At 45.3% G+C, this 18,126-nt stretch overlaps 1 protein-coding gene and 1 long non-coding RNA gene across 2 annotated transcripts; one reads left to right on the top strand and one right to left on the bottom strand.

Moving 5' to 3' along the window:
* Window positions 1–7,397: 7,397 nt before the first annotated feature.
* On the bottom strand, window positions 7,398–8,985 carry LOC104680293. Its single transcript, XR_750438.2, has 2 exons — window positions 8,430–8,985; window positions 7,398–8,151 (listed from the first exon to the last, which is right to left on the bottom strand). It is a non-coding gene; the product is annotated as an uncharacterized LOC104680293 (long non-coding RNA).
* A 257-nt stretch (window positions 8,986–9,242) lies between these two features.
* TOB1 (transducer of ERBB2, 1) lies at window positions 9,243–13,442 on the top strand. The gene is made up of 2 exons (XM_010386196.2): window positions 9,243–9,607; window positions 11,501–13,442. The coding sequence occupies exon 2, from the start codon at window positions 11,638–11,640 to the stop codon at window positions 12,673–12,675; it is 1,038 nt and encodes a 345-aa protein (XP_010384498.1). The 5' UTR covers window positions 9,243–9,607; window positions 11,501–11,637; the 3' UTR covers window positions 12,676–13,442.
* The last annotated feature ends 4,684 nt before the right edge of the window (window positions 13,443–18,126 follow it).

Raw genomic sequence — 18,126 nt, 5'->3', positions numbered from 1 at the left:
ATTTTTTTTGAGACGGAGTCTTGCTCTGTCGCCTGGGCTGGAGTGCAGTGGCCGGATCTCAGCTCACTGCAAGCTCCGCCTCCCGGGTTTACGCCATTCTCCTGCCTCAGCCTCCCGAGTAGCTGGGACTACAGGCGCCCGCCACTTCGCCCGGCTAGTTTTTTGTATTTTTAGTAGAGACGGGGTTTCACCGTGTTAGCCAGGATGGTCTCGATCTCCTGACCTCGTGATCCGCCCGTCTCGGCCTCCCAAAGTGCTGGGATTACAGGCTTGAGCCACTGCGCCCGGCCAAATATGTTTGTTTTTAATACAGAAATGGTTTCAGCAACTTACATGCCCAGCAATGGTTAAATAAATTATTCTAAATCCATAGAGTGGAATATAATACGCAGTCATTAAAAATGCTGATTGTGACAAATGCTTAATGTCAGGAGAAAATAGGAAAAATGCAATGTTAAGTGAACTGCAGGATAGAAAATTGCGTATTTGATAGAAACTCATTCAGAAAGAAATGGAGCAAGATGGTTAGCACTGCGTGGAGAGATTAAAGATGATTGCTATTTTCTTCTTTATTTCTATGTGTTCCAAATTTGCTATAATGAGCATTTCCAGGTTTTATAATGAGAAAGAAGCCCTGATAATTTAGACTAGAGGAAAAAAATTTATTTTGGCTTTTTTGAAAAGTTCAGTTTTCCTTAAAAGATGTAAAATTAGTGTTTTTGCTGGAAATACTTCAGCTGCAAGTCATGGAACACTTAATGTCGGTTAAAAAGCAGACCAGACCTAGGCAGTGACTAGCATTGGTAAGAACCCCTATCCCTGTGATTAACTTGCATTTTATTCATGGTTTATTCAGCAGGAGCTGCTGCAGCTCCTGCCATGAGATCCATGTTCAAGGCAGGAAGAAGGGAGAAGTGACCCAGTGGTGATTTTTTTAAATGGCCTCAAATTCTTTGGCACTCCTCCTTGAGAGGTGGTGGTTATGTCCCCTCCCCTTGAATCTGGCTAGTGGTTACTTTGACCATTAGGGTGTAATGGAAGTGGTGCATTGTTACTTATGAGACTGGGTCATAAAAGGCCATGCAGCTTCCATGGTGGCAGCTTCCATGGTGGCCAGGCATGGTAGCTCATGCCTGTAATCCCACTGCTTTTTGGGAGGCCAAGGCAGGAGGATTGTTTGAGGCCAGGAGTTTGAGACCAGCCTGGGCAACACAGCAAGACCGTATCTCTACAAAAAACTTCAAAAAAAAAAAATTGTTCTAATTTGTAAAAAGTTCAACCAGAAACTCCTCTGCTTCCTCTCAGCAGCCACGCTGTAAGAAGCCCAAACCACAGGGGAAATTCAGAGGCCGTGTGGAAATGTTCCAAAGGACAATGCCAACTAAGCCCAGCCCTTGAGTCACTGCAACCCAGGTGCTAGACATGTGCTTTGAAAAAGCCTCCAGGTCCATGCTGTCCAATTCAGAAGATGCTGTCCACATGTGGTTACTTAAATCTAAATTTCATTAAAACTAAATTAAAGTAAAAATTCAGTTCCTCAGTCACACTGGCCACATTTCAAGTGCTCAAGAGCCACATGTGGCTATTATATTCGACAGCATGGATACAGCATATTCCCATCACTGGAGGAAGTTCTGTTAGACCTGCTTCAGATGATACTTGAGCATTTGAGTCTTTCCAGCTGAGGTTCCAGACATTGTGGAGCAGAGATAAGCCATCCATCCCCTTGTGCCCTGTCTGAATTTATTTTTTCTAGACGGAATCTCTCTCTGTCACCCAGGCTGTAGTGCTGTGATACTATCTTGGCTCACTGCAACCTTTGCCTCCTGGGTTCAAGTGATTCTCCTGCCTCAGCTTCCTGAGTAGCTAGGACTACAGGCACAAACCACCACGCCTGGCTAATTTTATTGCATTTTTAGTAGAGATGGGGTTTTGCTGTGTTGGCCAGGCTGGTCTTGAACTCCTAACCTCAAGTGATCTGCCCTCCTTGGCCTCCCAAAGTGCTGGGACTACAGGTATGAGCCACCAGACCAAGCCTGAATTTCTTACCTACAGGATCCAAGGGTATAATAAAATGGACCTCTTGTGCCACAATAAATGGGTATTTTGGATAGTTTTTCATGCAGCAATAGTAACTAGAACAAACCCCTCTGATAAGAAAAGTATTAGCACGCTCAGAAACCATCCCAGCTGACTTCTGTTTACGTCTTATCTGCAGAACAGTGTCACAATGCCACCTCTACTGCAATGAAGCCTGGGAAAACATGCATTTAGCTCTTCTAGCCTCTTTAGTTAGGAAGACAGGGGAACGAGGATGGGGCATGGGAAACGGGTGAGCTGGCAACAGTGTCTGCCACAATTGGTTATATATATAAAATTACATTCTATTTTAGTTAGCAGAGCTGCATAATAACATATGCAACCCATGCTTTAAATGTATTTAAAGTACTCTAATAACATTTGCTCTCAGATTACTTTATATAAATGTTCTTTGTACTTAGAATGTCATGAACACTGTATCACTCCTAGAATCCGCACTATAATCTCTTTACTGAAATCAAAATCTTCCTCCTTGGCTAATGGAAAGAAATTGCAAGATTTGGTTTGGATTTTGTTCATCAAGATAATAGAAAGTGAGCAAATTATAAGGAGACATTCTCCTATCAGACCACGTTGCTTTAGTAGGCTTGTTCAATGTTATCTAGTTATCTTTTAATTACAAATGTCTGTGTGCCAGTGTCTTCTGGAGACTGTATAGCCCTCCACTACAAACCCATGTGAAAAGCCACAGGAAACCACACTGAGGTTTCCTCAGACGTAACTGGATTGCCTTTTTTTGAGAAATGTTTAGAAAAGAACTGGTTTACTTGGTTTTCAATAACTCAGTGATTAGCGCATGATTTAAAAAGTTAATTTTAGGCCAGGCACAGTGGCTCACACCTGTCATCCCAGCAGTTCAAGACCAGCATGGCCAATATGGTGAAACCCCGTCTCTACAAAAATACAAAAATTAGCCAGGCACGATGGCGGGTGCCTGTAATTCCAGCTACCCAGGAGGCTGAGGCAGGAGAATCGCTTGAACCCAGGAGGCTGCAGTGAGCTGCACTCCAGTCGAGGCACAGAGTGAGACTCCATCTCAAAAAAAAAAATTTAATTTTAAAATGTGTGTGCTATGATTTATGTTGCATGACCATCTAAAAAGAAATAAATAAAAATCACGATAAGAACATTATGGGTTGGCCGGGCGCGGTGGCTCAAGCCTGTAATCCCAGCACTTTGGGAGGCCGAGACGGGCGGATCACGAGGTCAGGAGATCGAGACCATCCTGGCTAACACGGTGAAACCCCGTCTCTACTAAAGAAATACAAAAACTTAGCCGGGCGATGTGGCGGGCGCCTGTAGTCCCAGCTACTTGGGAGGCTGAGGCGAGAGAATGGCGTAAACCCGGGAGGAGGAACTTGCAGTGAGCTGAGATCCGGCCACTGCACTCCAGCCTGGGAGACAGAGCAAGACTCCGTCTCAAAAAAAAAAAAAAAAAAAAAAAAAAAAAAAAAAAAAAAGAACATTATGGGTTTTTGTTTGTTGTTTGTTTGAGACAAGGTCTCCTTCTGTTGCTCAGGCTGGAGTGCAGTGGTGCGATCACTGCTCACTGCAGCCTCAACCTCCTGGTCTCAAGAGATCCTCCCGCCTCAGCCTTCCAAGTAGCTGGGACTACAGGTGTGCTCCACCACGCCCAGCTAATTTAAAAAATAAAAATAAAATAAAATAGAGACAGGGTCTCACTATGCTGCATAGGCTGGTCTCGACTTCCTGGTCTCAAGAGATCCTCCCACCTCAGCCTTCCAAGTAGCTGGGACTACAGGTGTATGCACGACCACTCCCGCTTTTTTTTTTTTTTTTTTTTTTTTTTTTTTTTTTTTTTGAGACGGAGTCTCGCTCTGCCGCCCAGGCTGGAGTACAGTGGCCGGATCTCAGCTCACTGCAAGCTCCGCCTCCCGGCTTTACGCCATTCTCCTGCCTCAGCCTCCCGAGTAGCTGGGACTACAGGCGCCCGCCACCTCGCCCGGCTAGTTTTTTTTTGTATTTTTTAGTAGAGACGGGGTTTCACCGGGTTAGCCAGGATGGTCTCGATCTCCTGACCTCGTGATCCCCCCGTCTTGGCCTCCCAAAGTGCTGGGATTACAGGCTTGAGCCACCGTGCCCGGCCGCCACTCCCGCTTTTTTTTTTTTTTTTTTTTTTTAATAAAATAGAGACGGGGGGGGGGGGGGTCTCACTGTGCTGCATAGCCTGGTCTCGAACTCCTCAGCTCAAGGTTTCCTCCCACTTCAAGCCTCCTAAAATGCTGGCATTATGAGCATGTGAGTCACCCCACCCTGCCTGTCTAATATTCAAATAAAGGTAAAAGGTTGATTCCTTAGAAGTGAAATGAGTCAGCTGGGCGCGGTGGCTCAGGCCTGTAATCTCAACATTTTGGGAGGCCGAGGTGGGCAGATCACGAGGTCAAGAGATCGAGACCATCCTGGCCAACATGGTGAAATCCCATCTCTTCTAAAAGTATAAAAATTAGCTGGGAGTGATGGCACACGCCTGTAATCCCAGCTACTTGAGAGGCTGAGGCAGGAGAATCACTTGAACCCAGGAGGCGAAGGTTGCAGTGAGCCGAGATTGTGCCACTGCACTCCAGCCTGGTGACAGAGCGAGACTCCATCTCAAAAAACAAAAAACAAACAAACAAAAAATGAGTCTTAATAATCACACACCATGTGATAGCTATTCTCCTGTAACCCTGTCTCAATTTACAGGGAAACATAAGAATTAGAAAGCTTAGGATGTCTCTATCTCAGAAGTCAAGGTGTTGTGTGTGTGTGTGTCCTTGCGTGGATTAGGTAATAATTCAAGGCATTTTCAAGAACTGTATTTTACGAAGATATTGGAAGTTAATTTTTAGCAAACGATTACCTTTGTTGTAAGGGCCCACTGGGAATTGTGTAGAATGTAGGGATGTGAAAGGCAAAAGGTGTAGTTTCTAGTGACTGTCATTTGCTGAGAGAGAGGAATACCTCTTGATTGTGATACACTTGGAGCCCAATATCAAATATTTTTCCTCCATAAGTCTAATTCCCTGCACAACTAGCAGTTAGCCCTCCACTCCCCTGCACAATTCCAAAGTAAATGTTAGATAGTAATAAGCCATATGCAAAACTTGGATAAAGAACATTTTATACCTCGTGACTGGCAATGTTCAGAGATGTGAATCGGTTTTCCCTTGTATTTGCAATCCATATATATATATGTATAATGTATATATATATTTTTGAAACAAAGTTTTGCTCTTGTTGCCCAGGCTGGAGTGCAACGGCGTGATCTCGGCTCACTGCAATCTCTGCCTCCCAGGTTCAAGCGATTCTCCTGTGTCAGCCTCCCGAGTAGCTGGGATTATAGGCATGCACCACCATGCCTGACTAATTGTGTATTTTTAGTAGAGACAGGGTTTCTCCATGTTGGTCAGGCTGGTCTCGAGTTCCCGACCTCAGGTGATCCACCCGCCTTGGCCTCCCAAAGTACTGGGATTACAGGCATAAGCCACCATGCTTGGCCTTGCAATCTGTATTTGAAAAAAGAGCTGCATTATGTATGTTAGGAACATTGAGGGTTTTTTTTTTTTTTTTTTTTTTTTTTTTTTTTTTTTTTTTGAGGCGGAGTCTCGCTCTGTCGCCTGGACTGGAGTGCAGTGGCCAGATCTCAGCTCACTGCAAGCTCCGCCTCCCGGGTTTACGCCATTCTCCTGCCTCAGCCTCCCGAGTAGCTGGGACTACAGGCGCCCGCCACCTCGCCCGGCTAGTTTTTGTATTTTTTTTTAGTAGAGACGGGGTTTCACCGTGTTAGCCAGGATGGTCTCGATCTCCTGACCTCGTGATCCGCCCGTCTCGGCCTCCCAAAGTGCTGGGATTACAGGCTTGAGCCACCGCGCCCAGCCAGGAACATTGAGTTTTAAGGGCAGATTTTTTTTTTTTTTTTTTGAGAGAGAGTCTCGCTCTGTCGGCCAGCTGGAGTGCAGTGGCACAATCTCAGCTCACTGCAACCTCGGTCTCCGGGGCTCAAGCAATTCTCCTGCCTCAGCCTCCCAAGTAGCTGGGATTACAGGCGTGTGCCACCACACCCGGCTAATTTTTGTGTTTTTAATAGAGATGGGGTTTCACCATGTTGGCTGGGCTGGTCTCAAATTCCTGAGCTCAGGTAATCCTCCCGCCTCAGCCTCCCAAAGTGCTGGGATTACAGGCCTGAGCCACTGCACCCGGCCAAGTGTGGAATTTTTTTTAATTGAAGGAGACATTAGACATGATCTAATTCAACCCTTTTGATACGTGAGAAAACTAAAAGTTGATAGAAATTGGTGTGAAACTCAGATCTCCCAGTACCCACCCTTCATTGCTTTTTCCAGTATGCCATGGGGCCTTCATGTGTGTGTGTTTGTGTGTTTGCGTGTGTGTTCATATTTGGTCAGACATCTTCTTATACTCCTGGGCTAAGCAGCAATAACTCATAAATTTTTGACATCTACATTTCTGACTTAAAAATGCTTTTAATGCTGCTGATATTTAATCAGTACCTATCAGATGACTGCCCTCATATTTTATACCTGGAATTACAGATTGAAGACATTCAGAAAAGAGAACTTGTCCCTTCTCTTGAGAGAATTCTTGAAAAGTACAGATAAGTGTGACAAAATTACAATTCATGTATCTTTAGACATTTTAATCTCAGCCACGCCTAATATGCAGCCCCCAAATATAAAATTACTAATCAAGACACATGGTCCCGCAATTCTAGATGTTTAGTATAGTACCATTATTTGCCTAATGGTAAGAGAAGTTGTGCTTCTAGAACATGTGAAAAATTAAGTGTTTCTTTTGATAAGGCATTCCAAGAATATCCTATCTAGTTTCTTGAAACTTCTGTGCTTAATTAGAAAATGTAACTCACGGCCGGGCGCGGTGGCTCAAGCCTGTAATCCCAGCACTTTGGGAGGCCGAGGCGGGCGGATCACAAGGTCAGGAGGTCAAGACCATCCTGGCTAACACAGTGAAACCCCATCTCCACTTAAAAAATACAAAAAATTAGCCGGGCGAGATGGCGGGCGCCTGTAGTCCCAGCTACTCGGGAGGCTGAGGTAGGAGAATGGCGTGGACCCGGGAGGCGGAGCTTGCAGTGAGCTGAGATCCGGCCACTGCACTCCAGCCTGGGCGACAGAGCGAGACTCCATCTCAAAAAAAAAAAAAAAGAAAAAAAGAAAATGTAACTCACTTTTATTACAGATGGAATTGTCATTACAGAAAACCAAAAACAAATAATAAAAGGAAACTGAACAAATCATTTATATTTGACGTTTTGATGCCATTTCAATGCAGAGGAAGGGACATTTGCATTTAAATGCTTTCACAGGTTCGCCATACTTTCACAGTTCAATTCCACTCGTTTGCAACTAAAAAACCCAAACACTAAAAAAACACATTAATCATAATTTAAGGACTTAGTAAAACTGTGTTTTAGGAATTTGTACAATAAACATGAAATAAGTCACCTGATCACTCCCCACGCTCAGCCCATTCCACAAACCCATCTTCCCTCCCCTTCTCCTACGCATTGAGCCTTCAGAAATACCCTTTCTCAATGCGGTTCCTTCTAAAAGGAAGAGGCGGGAGAGTCAGGGTAGAGAAGGCGGCTCCAACCAGATTTTGCGTTCCTAAAGCCAAAAGCTTCTAGGCCTGACATGTACAGCGGGTTTGTCCCCGAGGAGCACAGCTGGTCTACACGGGCCCGCACCGTAGACACCCTACTTCTCGGTGAGCTGCGGTTTAACTTCCTTATAGCAGGTTGAGAGTGTAGGCCCCGTTTGGAGGGGAAGGCGGCGCCCCAAAGGGTGTTTTCCCAGGAAGTGCTCCAAGAATGGAGAGGAAAGGGGAAAGGGGAAGGGGGAAGGCCAGGCGATGGGCGTTTCATTCATTGCTTCTTTCTCCCCATCCCCTCCTTAGTTCCCCCCCGACTTTCCCCTTTTCCCAGTCCGAGTTTGACGTCGGTCTCCTGGATACCAGGCAGCCAATCGCTTGGTTGCGAGGGGACCAGCGCGGCCAATCAGGGGTCGTTGCTACCTGTGAGTAGTATTTTTAGCTGAGAGGGACGCTCGATTCCACTCTCCATGTAATTTCGAGTATTTCTCTGGGGCAGGTTGCGAAAAAGGCACTTACCCGCCCCCCGCCACGAGTCCCTCTCTTACCCCACTCCCTAGGTACCCGCACATATTTCAGCAGAGAATGATCTTAAACGCACTCTACAGGCAGGCACCGCGTTTATTCTGTGCACCTGCGTTCCAGCAAGCTCTAGAAATGCACACATGCGTGTGTGTGTAGACATGGACACAGATACATACGCAATTTGGCCTCGTGTCGCCACACCCTGGGCACGGCGTGGGCTGGGACATTTGGAATAAACGGATCCGAGTCGCAGCCAGGGTCTCACCGGGAGGCCTGAGGCTGCGGAAGCAGTTAAACTGCCGGCGGGGCGGGAGCTGTGGCAGCCTACCTTCCCCACCCCCAGCCCGGCTCCACGGCTTTGAGGGTTCTGCAGCTGCCACTGTCTGGGTAGCGGTTGGCCTAGGCCTTGGGGTGATTAGTATTCAATTAATCGGGTGCAGGAATCCCGGTCACAGTTTGCCCTTTCTCTACACCGCCCTGGGGTGGGCTGGAGGCTGATTTAGTAGCTATTCCACGAGCGGGATCCTCCTTGGCTGCAGCCCCAAGCGGAAAGGGCACTTTCTGGGTACCCTTGCCGCCCTCCCGGAGTCCTGGGCTCCTCCAGCCCCGGTTCTCCTCGGCCGCTTCGCCACCGGCTTCGCCCTCCTCCCCCACTGCCCGGCGCTCTCCGCCTAAACCGGGCGTCAGCCGCCCTACCCCACCCCTTTCTCTCTTTGGCACGTCTCCCCCCACAGTCCCTTTCCAAACGTTCTCTTCATTCCGTCCCCAGTGCTCCGATTGTCGGTTCATTGGCCCTCCTGGAGCCCGGAGGGTGCGGCTTCCCCACCCCTGCGTCCACCGCGCGTCCGGACAGGGGCAGGCGGGACTTGGCCAATGGCGTCGGGGGACAGGGCAGGGGCGGAGCCGGCCGGCGGGGGACCGGGGTGCGGGGCGGGGAGCGCGGGGAATGGCTGCGCCGCGGGAGCTGTGTGACGCTTGGCGGGCGCGCGCACCCCGACGGAGGGGGATGGGGGCAGGGAAGAGGCCATAAAACGAGAGCCGGGGCGCGCGCCGCGGCAGAAGGAGCGAAGCTCTGGCCCGGCGTGGAGCGGGCGCACTACGGGGACGCTGGGCCGGGCACCGGGCTGTGTGGAGAAGTGAGCGCGCTCGTCTGACCCCCGTGCCCGCCACCCCGAGCCACCATCGGCGAGCTCCCAAGGCCCGCCCGAGGCCTCCGTCCTCTGCCCTCAGCCCCGCAGCGGCGACGTCTTGCACTCGGCGAGCTCGCCGCTCCCGACCCTCCCGCGCCCCCGCCCTGCCGCGCTGCTCCCCGCCCAGCCGCGGGTCTGTGGTCCAAGCCGCCCCGAAGCAGCCAGTAAGTATCTTGGGGCGCCGGGCGGGGTTGGCAAGGAGACAAGAGCCCCGGGCCCAGGCGGCGGAGGAGGGGCTGCAGCGGCGTGGAGCTCCTGGCCCTCGGGAGCTCGGGGACGGCGGGGTCGCGGCCCTGGGCGCCAAGGGGGCAGCGCTGAGACCCGAGGGGAGCGGCTCCGAGGGGCTACCGACGCGTCGGGCTCGGCCCGGGCAGTTGACCGGGGACGGTCGGCCCGGGGCGTGCTGACGGGAATCGGGGGGTTGGGGCGCCCGGAGGAGCGACGAGCTCGCGGAGGAACGCTGGGGTTCGAGGGGCCGGTGGCCGCGAGGCTGAAAATGGTGCCGGGGAACCGGTGCTCCCCCAGGCTCTGACCGGGTCCCTGGAGCCCGGGGCGGGGGCCGCGGGGCGGGGAGCGGCGGGTCGGGTTACGGCGGGGGAGGGGAGCGGCTGACCCGGCGCCCCGACCTGCTCGGTGCTGGGTGCCCAGCCGGGAGAGGTTGCTCTTCCATTTCCCGGGCCTTCCTCCTCCTTCTCCGAGGAGGCTCGTACTCTCTTCCTCCTCCACCTCCACCTCCTCTTGCTGTTGCTGCTGCTGTAGCGCTTGGGCTCCGAGGGCTGTGAGCAGAAATCTAATGAGATCTAACTGGCTGTTTATGTAATTCTTCACACTCCTGCCTGTCTTAAGGCGTTGCTTTGTAACTACCTTCCACCGAGCCTGAATTTTGCTCGGCTGCACCTTCGAGCAATTGGGCTTAATCAGCTGCCTCTGCCGGCACTCAGGCTTTTGACTTGGAAAGTGTAGTTTGGGGGCAGCCAGGGATTCTTTTTCCCTTTGTTACCACGAATATGGAAAATAGAACAGACGAATTAAGACCAACTTGATTTTTAAACGTCCTTTTAAATCAACTTCAGTGTGCAAATAGATCCCTTTCGCAAATATCTTCTGTTTGCCCTTGATCTTTTCTTATCCCCACCCAGTGCTGATCCAGCAAACGTTTAAAGGTCGACCTTACCATACTTGCTTCTCCGGCTGTTACCGCGGAGGGAGGGAGGGAGGAAGGGAGGACGGACGGAGGTTTTTTAAAATCAGACTAAAACTCAGAAACCCTGGCCTTTAAACAGAATAATCAATAGTTTTAATTTGTGTCGTTGCTTTTGTTATACTTGCTGCCTAATAGGTATTTTCAGATTTAGAAAAATACACGTTGAAAACAAAAGACCCAGAGAAGCTGGATTTTGTTGTGTTGTATGCTCTTTATATACTTAAGGCTGGAACTATATAGAATAATTTGGTTCATAATTATTCACTGGGAAGAAATTCATTTAGTACTCAGTGTCTTTAATTTTAGCATCATGTACTATGGAAATTAAAATGATTTTCCTAACTTACCAGATTTTTAAATGTCAATGACAGAGCAGATTTAAATAGTATATGTCCGAAGTAAACTAAAACGTGGATTCACTTCTAAGTTGGTGAATAACAATAAAAATTACTACCTAAAAGTGGCATCTATATATATGGGGGTGGGGGGAGGATGCTGAGTACAATAAATATTCTTGTGAGAATTGAGGGGAGAAGAATACGTGTTCTAGAGATACTTCTTCTTAGAACTCTATTTAGAAACAGGTTTTTAAAAACATTATTTCATCTGTAAATCTACATTTTCCTGTGTGATTTTAAACTTTAATCAACAATTTTCTATTTATATTTTGTACTATTTACAGTTTCCAGGCTTTCTGTCCTAGTAGACATTTTCTTCTTCTTTTTTATCCTTAGTAAACTAACACTAGATATTAGACATTTTTTAAGGTGAAGTTACTTTGTGGGGGAAAAGGTCATGGGACTTATATTACCTTTATCTTATTTGGATATGTTTGCTTTTGTTTTGTTTTAAGGAACAAGATCACTCAAGGTGAAGGATAATCTACTAATACCAGCACTTTGAATGAAAATTTGTTTCTCTGCCACAAACTGAACATTTTTTTTTTTTCTTGGTGGGGGAGTTGAAACCTAATTTTGTGGCGTAGCAGCTATGCAGCTTGAAATCCAAGTAGCACTAAATTTTATTATTTCATATTTGTACAATAAGCTTCCCAGGAGACGTGTCAACATTTTTGGTGAAGAACTTGAAAGACTTCTTAAGAAGAAATATGAAGGGCACTGGTATCCTGAAAAGCCATACAAAGGATCGGGGTTTAGATGTATACACATAGGGGAGAAAGTGGACCCAGTGATTGAACAAGCATCCAAAGAGAGTGGTTTGGACATTGATGATGTTCGTGGCAATCTGCCACAGGATCTTAGTGTTTGGATCGACCCATTTGAGGTTTCTTACCAAATTGGTGAAAAGGGACCAGTGAAGGTGCTTTACGTGGATGATAATAATGAAAATGGATGTGAGTTGGATAAGGAGATCAAAAACAGCTTTAACCCAGAGGCCCAGGTTTTTATGCCCATAAGTGACCCAGCCTCATCAGTGTCCAGCTCTCCATCGCCTCCTTTTGGTCACTCTGCTGCTGTAAGCCCTACCTTCATGCCCCGGTCCACTCAGCCTTTAACCTTTACCACTGCCACTTTTGCTGCCACCAAGTTCGGCTCTACCAAAATGAAGAATAGCGGCCGTAGCAACAAGGTTGCACGTACTTCTCCTATCAACCTCGGCTTGAATGTGAATGACCTCTTGAAGCAGAAAGCCATCTCTTCCTCAATGCACTCTCTGTATGGGCTTGGCTTGGGTAGCCAGCAGCAGCCACAGCAACAGCAGCAGCCAGCCCAGCCGCCACCGCCACCGCCACCGCCACAGCAACAACAACAGCAGAAAACCTCTGCTCTTTCTCCTAATGCCAAGGAATTTATTTTTCCTAATATGCAGGGTCAAGGTAGTAGTACCAATGGAATGTTCCCAGGTGACAGCCCCCTTAACCTCAGTCCTCTCCAGTACAGTAATGCCTTTGATGTGTTTGCGGCCTATGGAGGCCTCAATGAGAAGTCTTTTGTAGATGGCTTGAATTTTAGCTTAAATAACATGCAGTATTCTAACCAGCAATTCCAGCCTGTTATGGCTAACTAAAAAAAAAGAAAATATATGGTACAAGTTAAAATGCACGGGCCCAAGGGGGATTTTGTTTTTTTTTTTTTTAACCTCCTTGAGAATTTTTTTTTGAAGCTTATAGTAAGGATACATTCAAGCTTGGTTAAAAAAAAATAATAAAACATGCATCATTTTTCATTTGCCAACCAAGCACAAAGTTATTTTATACTGACTGTATATTTTAAAGTATACTCTCAGATATGGCCTCTTACAGTATTTAAGATATAGCAAGGACATGGCTGATTTTTTTTTTATAAAAATTGGCACTAATAAGTGGGTTTATTGGTCTTTTCTAATTGTATAATTTAATTTAGTACAAAGTTTGTAAAATATCAGAGGATATATATATATTGTTTCTACGACATGGTATTGCATTTATATCTTTTTACTACAGTGATCTGTGACAGCAGCAGCTTCATGTTGTATTTTTTTTACTGAAATTGTACAATATCCATCTTAAAGACATCAACTATTCTAAAAATTGTGTACAGGATATTCCTTTAGTGGTGGAATTAAAATGTACGAATATTTGCTTTTTCAAAAAAATGTATTTTCTGTTAAAAGTTTAAAGATTTTTGCTATATATTATGGAAGAAAAATGTAATCGTAAATATTAATTTTGTACCTATATTGTGCAATACTTGAAAAAAAGGTATAAAAAAGTATTTTGAGTCAGTGTCTTACATGTTAAGAGGGACTGAAATAGTTTATATTAAGTTTGTATTAAAATTCTTTAAAATTAAAAACGCCTATTGTGGTCTTTGTTTTTAAGTGTTTTCTAAAGGTCGACCTCTGGAGTTACTATGTTGTAAATGCTAATGATGGAAAAAGGCCTGACTCATTGAGTCAGGAAGGAATAATGGAAAGCAGTTGCTCTACTAATGCACCAGATCCTGGTTTGCCACATAAAAAATGCTATCAAAACTATAGCCTGACCAGAGCTTGGGACAACTTTATTTTTCTTTAACAGCCCACTTCAGTCCACATTTGTCTACCCCATGATAGAGATGGTATGGTAAGGTTAGCTATACAGCAAGTTTCAAAATGTCATGCTGACATGGGGGAGTCAGGTGATAAGATGAAATTTCTTCGTGTAATCTGAGATGATTTGTTTGAAATTTATATGGAGAGAGCATTGGATCAGTTTTCTGTTTTTGCTCAGACAAAGCGGCTGACTGAACTTTAAAAAGAAAAATTTACATCAGTTTACTAATCTTTAAAGTTTAGCCATTGCACGTAGCTAGAGAACTTAAGGTCAAAATCTATTCACAGTTGGACAGATTGTTAGGATTTTCATTTTCCCAGGAAAAACGCTTATGTATTTAATTTTTTGTGAGTGGGTATCCAACCTGCTGGTTTGAAGGATTTAGAGAGATTGACTTGTATCAAATTGGAGTGACTTGCTGAGGATGAAGGTTTTTAAAACTGAAGAGTTGGAAGACCACTAAAGTTAAATGAGTCATTTCACTAAATGTCAATTGATACAGTATTGACATAGTATTGGTGAGAAAAGTTAAAAATGTCCGTTGATACAGTGTTGACACAGTATTGGTGAGAAAGCTGTCTTTAAAAACTTTATATGTACTTTTATAGTAAGAAACCAGCACTGCCTGGGTTACCAGTGAAATAAATTTGGTCTCATGAGCTTTCTGGACACGTCTACAAAAGCCTTTTGTCATTTACCCATGCAGTGTAGAGCAATAAAAGGTTTTAAGGAAACAAGCACTGGAAATAACAGAGCTAAGCTGTTCGTCAGCTCCATGGTGAGGCTTTTGTTCTTTAGTGGACAGAATGAGGCTATGAAGAAGTATTGGAATACTGGGTGCAAGCAGCAGAGATCTGGTCTGCCAACACCACTTACATGCTTTTGTGATCACGAAGTTTGAATAGCTGTAAGAACAATCAGGGTAATGGCTTTAAGCACTAGTTTCTGCTACAGACTTTGATGATAAAGTTATAAACTTGGGAGAAAACTCTACTTATAAATGAAGAAAGGCTCAAGTATAATGGTGCTTTTTCTGAAAATCATAAGGCAGCTGGACAGTACATAAACAATAGAATTTTTTTTTTTTTGAGATGAAGTCTTGCTCTGTCACCCAGGCTGGAGTGCAGTGGCACCATCTAGGCTCACTGCAACCTCTGCCTCCCGGGTTCAAGTGATCCTCCTGCCTCAGCCTCCCGAGTAGCTGAGACTGCAGGTGCCTGCCACCACGCCGGCTAATCTTTGTATTTTTAGTAGAGACGGGGTTTCACCATATTGACCAGGCTGGTCTCGAACTCCTGACCTCAAGTGATTCCCCCCGCCTCAGCCTCCCAAAGTGCTGGGATTACAGGAGTGAGCCAATGCATCCGGCGAGGACTTAATAATTTTTTAAAAAATGAACAAGGGGCCGGGCGCGGTGGCTCAAGCCTGTAATCCCAGCACTTTGGGAGGCCAAGACGGGCGGATCACGAGGTCAGGAGATCGAGACCATCCTGGCTAACACGGTGAAACCCCGTCTCTACTAAAAAATACAAAAAACTAGCCGGGCGAAGTGGCGGGCGCCTGTAGTCCCAGCTATTCGGGAGGCTGAGGCAGGAGAATGGCCTAAACCCAGGAGGCGGAGCTTGCAGTGAGCTGAGATCCGGCCACTGCACTCCAGCCTGGGCGGCAGAGCGAGACTCCGTCTCAAAAAAAAAAAAAAAAAAAAAAGAACAAGGGCCCTGTTTTCATACCCTTTTTGTTCATTAGGAATGGGAATTTTTTAAAAGGTGCTTTTGTCTAGCACATCTGAGAAAAGCTTACATCTTAGTTCCAAGTCATTTTCTCCCCATGGTGCTATCACGCTTTTGACTCTCTGTGTGGAGACTGTTTTGGTTGACAATTTGATGAATTCATTATTTTCATAGGCCTTTCCCATTTTTTTGACTCCTATAACTACAGATACTGTAGCAGCCTCTGAATACCCTCAGTGTCCAAAATGTTGCCTTACAGATTTCATAGCTCATGGATGAGTAAGGAATATTATACCAAAAAAATGGCTTTCTAAGTTTAGTGTATTCCTTTTCTGCCCTGCCTTGTCTTTTGTGAAATCAGGTACATTGTGAAATCTCCTTTCACCTATAATAGATGGCAAATGTAAATATAGGCCTTCTTCCAAATGCCTCCTTAAAGATCATATATACTGTGATTAACTTAGCTTTTGAAGGTGAAACTAAAGGTACTCTGAGTTTAAAATGTTTTTCCAGGGCAGGTGCTATGGCTCATACCTGTAATCCCAGCACTTTGGGAGGCCGAGGCAGGTGGATCACTTGAGGTCAGGAGTTTGAGACCAGCCTGGCCAACATGGTGAAACCCATCTCTACTAAAAACACAAAATTAACCAGTGTGGTGGCGTGCGCCCATAGTCCCAGCTACAGGCTGGGAGGGTGAGGCAGGAGAATTGCGTGAACCTGGAGGCGGAGGTTGCAGTGAGCCAAGATTGCACCATTGCCTTCCAACCTGGGTGGCAACAGCCAAACTCAGTCTCAAAAAAATAAAATAATGTTTTTCCAATTGGGTGTGAATCCCATTCCCACATACATGTCTTAGGTACTGGCATTTTAATTGAGAGACTTAACAAATTTTCAGGACTTCGATTATTTTAAAATAAGTCACTGTAACACAGAAAGAAGCAAAGTATGTCTCATTGGACATACTTAAGCTAATGAAGTAAGATGCCAGTTGGTAACCTTCCTTTATATCCTTTCCCTACACAAACAGAAAATAGCATAGGCATGGAACATCAGATATGTACCCTTGCTTGACTGGAAATGCATGTTTTTGTCAGACGCTGGGTAACAACTCTAGTGCAAAAACAGATACAAGGAAAACAGAAGACAAGTATATAAAATGGTCACTGCTGAATAAAACCCATTGCATTGTTAAGTATATCAATCAGTTGATGCGTAATCAGTTTGGCCCAGGAGGTCATTTGAGATCAGAGTGCTTTAGTTTTTGTGGTATATTAGGAAGATTACATCTTGCTGTTTAAAGGATTTAGGATCAATTATCTGTGGGCATACAATTGGAAAATTAGCACATTTTCCAATTGCATGCCCAGTTTGAAGCCATTTTTGAGTGGCTTATGTAAACATGTAGTTGGAGCCATTTTTTTTTAAATATTTTAAATCAGAAAATAAACATATAGCACTTACTATGTGTCAAGTGTAGTTCTAACCCAGTTTATAGACTGGGTTGGGGGCAGAGGGGTGGGACTGAGGCACAGAAAGCTTCACCGACCCAAGATTGCATGGCCAATACATGGCAGACTTGGCGATTCAAACTCAGGTAGTGGGTTCCAGAGTTCATGCTCTTAAGCACTATGCTTTGTTCCCTCAGATTAGTTGTTATTCTGATTTGAAGTCAGGGTAATAGCACCATTTTTGATGTATTAGCTATGTAATTTGCAGAATCTTTACAAAAGTGTTAATGAGAAGGGTCTAGTGGAAGGCTGTTAACCATGCTCAGAATATGCCATGATGATGTTTTGAGTGAGACTTTATATTTCCATTGGTTATAAACTGAACTCATAGGCAATAGGGAAATGTTTTTAGAAATCATTGTTATATCACTGCTCTAGTTTTTTTCTTTTCTTTTTTTTTTTTTTTTTTTTTTTTGAGATGGAGTCTTGCTCTGTTGCCCAGGCTGGAGTGCAGTGGTGCAATCTTGGCTCACTGCAACCTCCACCTTCCAGGTTCAAGTGATTCTCCTGTCTCAGCCTCCTGAGTACCCGGCTAATTTTTATATTTTTAATAGAGACAGGGTTTCACTATGTTGGCCAGGCTAGTCTCAAACTACTGACCTCAGGTGATCCGCCCGCCTCAGCCTCCCAAAGTGCTGGGATTACAGGCGTAAGTCACCGCACCCAGCAATGCTCTAGTTTTGTTGGTTTTCATAATTCAGTCATATAAATTACATCTCTTTTCAGAACCACTGGATGATTCCCTGACTGTAGATTTAGTGGCCGGTTACAAGTAAAGTTGTAACCGTTAACCTCCTGTGGCTATTTTCACAACCATTCCTTGTCTGTGCTTATTGATAAACATTCTAAAGCAAGGCCAAGTGACCTACCTTCGAACAATGTGTTTCTAGTACCTATGATTTGTTTTTAAATTACTTTGAAAAGCTACCTTAAGGATTTCTGTACATATAAATATTATGATTCATGGTCTTTTTACTTTTATTTCAAAACATTCAAAACTTTTTTTAAAATTATAGTTTTTAAAGTAGATTTGGGGTCTCACCATGTTGCCCAGGCTGATTTTGAACTCTCCCAGGCTCAAGTGATCCACCCACCTTGGCCTCCCAAAGTTCTGGAATTACAGGCGTGAGCCATCGTGACCAGCCTGTTTTAAAACATTAAAGAAACAAATTGACTTCTCATTTCAAACTCATTCTGAAAGCCTTTC

Source organism: Rhinopithecus roxellana, chromosome 19 (assembly GCF_007565055.1).
Source record: "Rhinopithecus roxellana isolate Shanxi Qingling chromosome 19, ASM756505v1, whole genome shotgun sequence".
Classification (NCBI taxonomy): Eukaryota; Metazoa; Chordata; class Mammalia; order Primates; family Cercopithecidae; genus Rhinopithecus; species Rhinopithecus roxellana.
This window is presented reverse-complemented; position numbering and strand designations above follow the sequence as displayed.

Coding starts and splice junctions, on each gene's coding strand:
- TOB1 (XM_010386196.2), top strand. CDS start 11,638: ATGCAGCTTGAAATCCAAGTAGCACTAAATTTTATTATTTCATATTTG.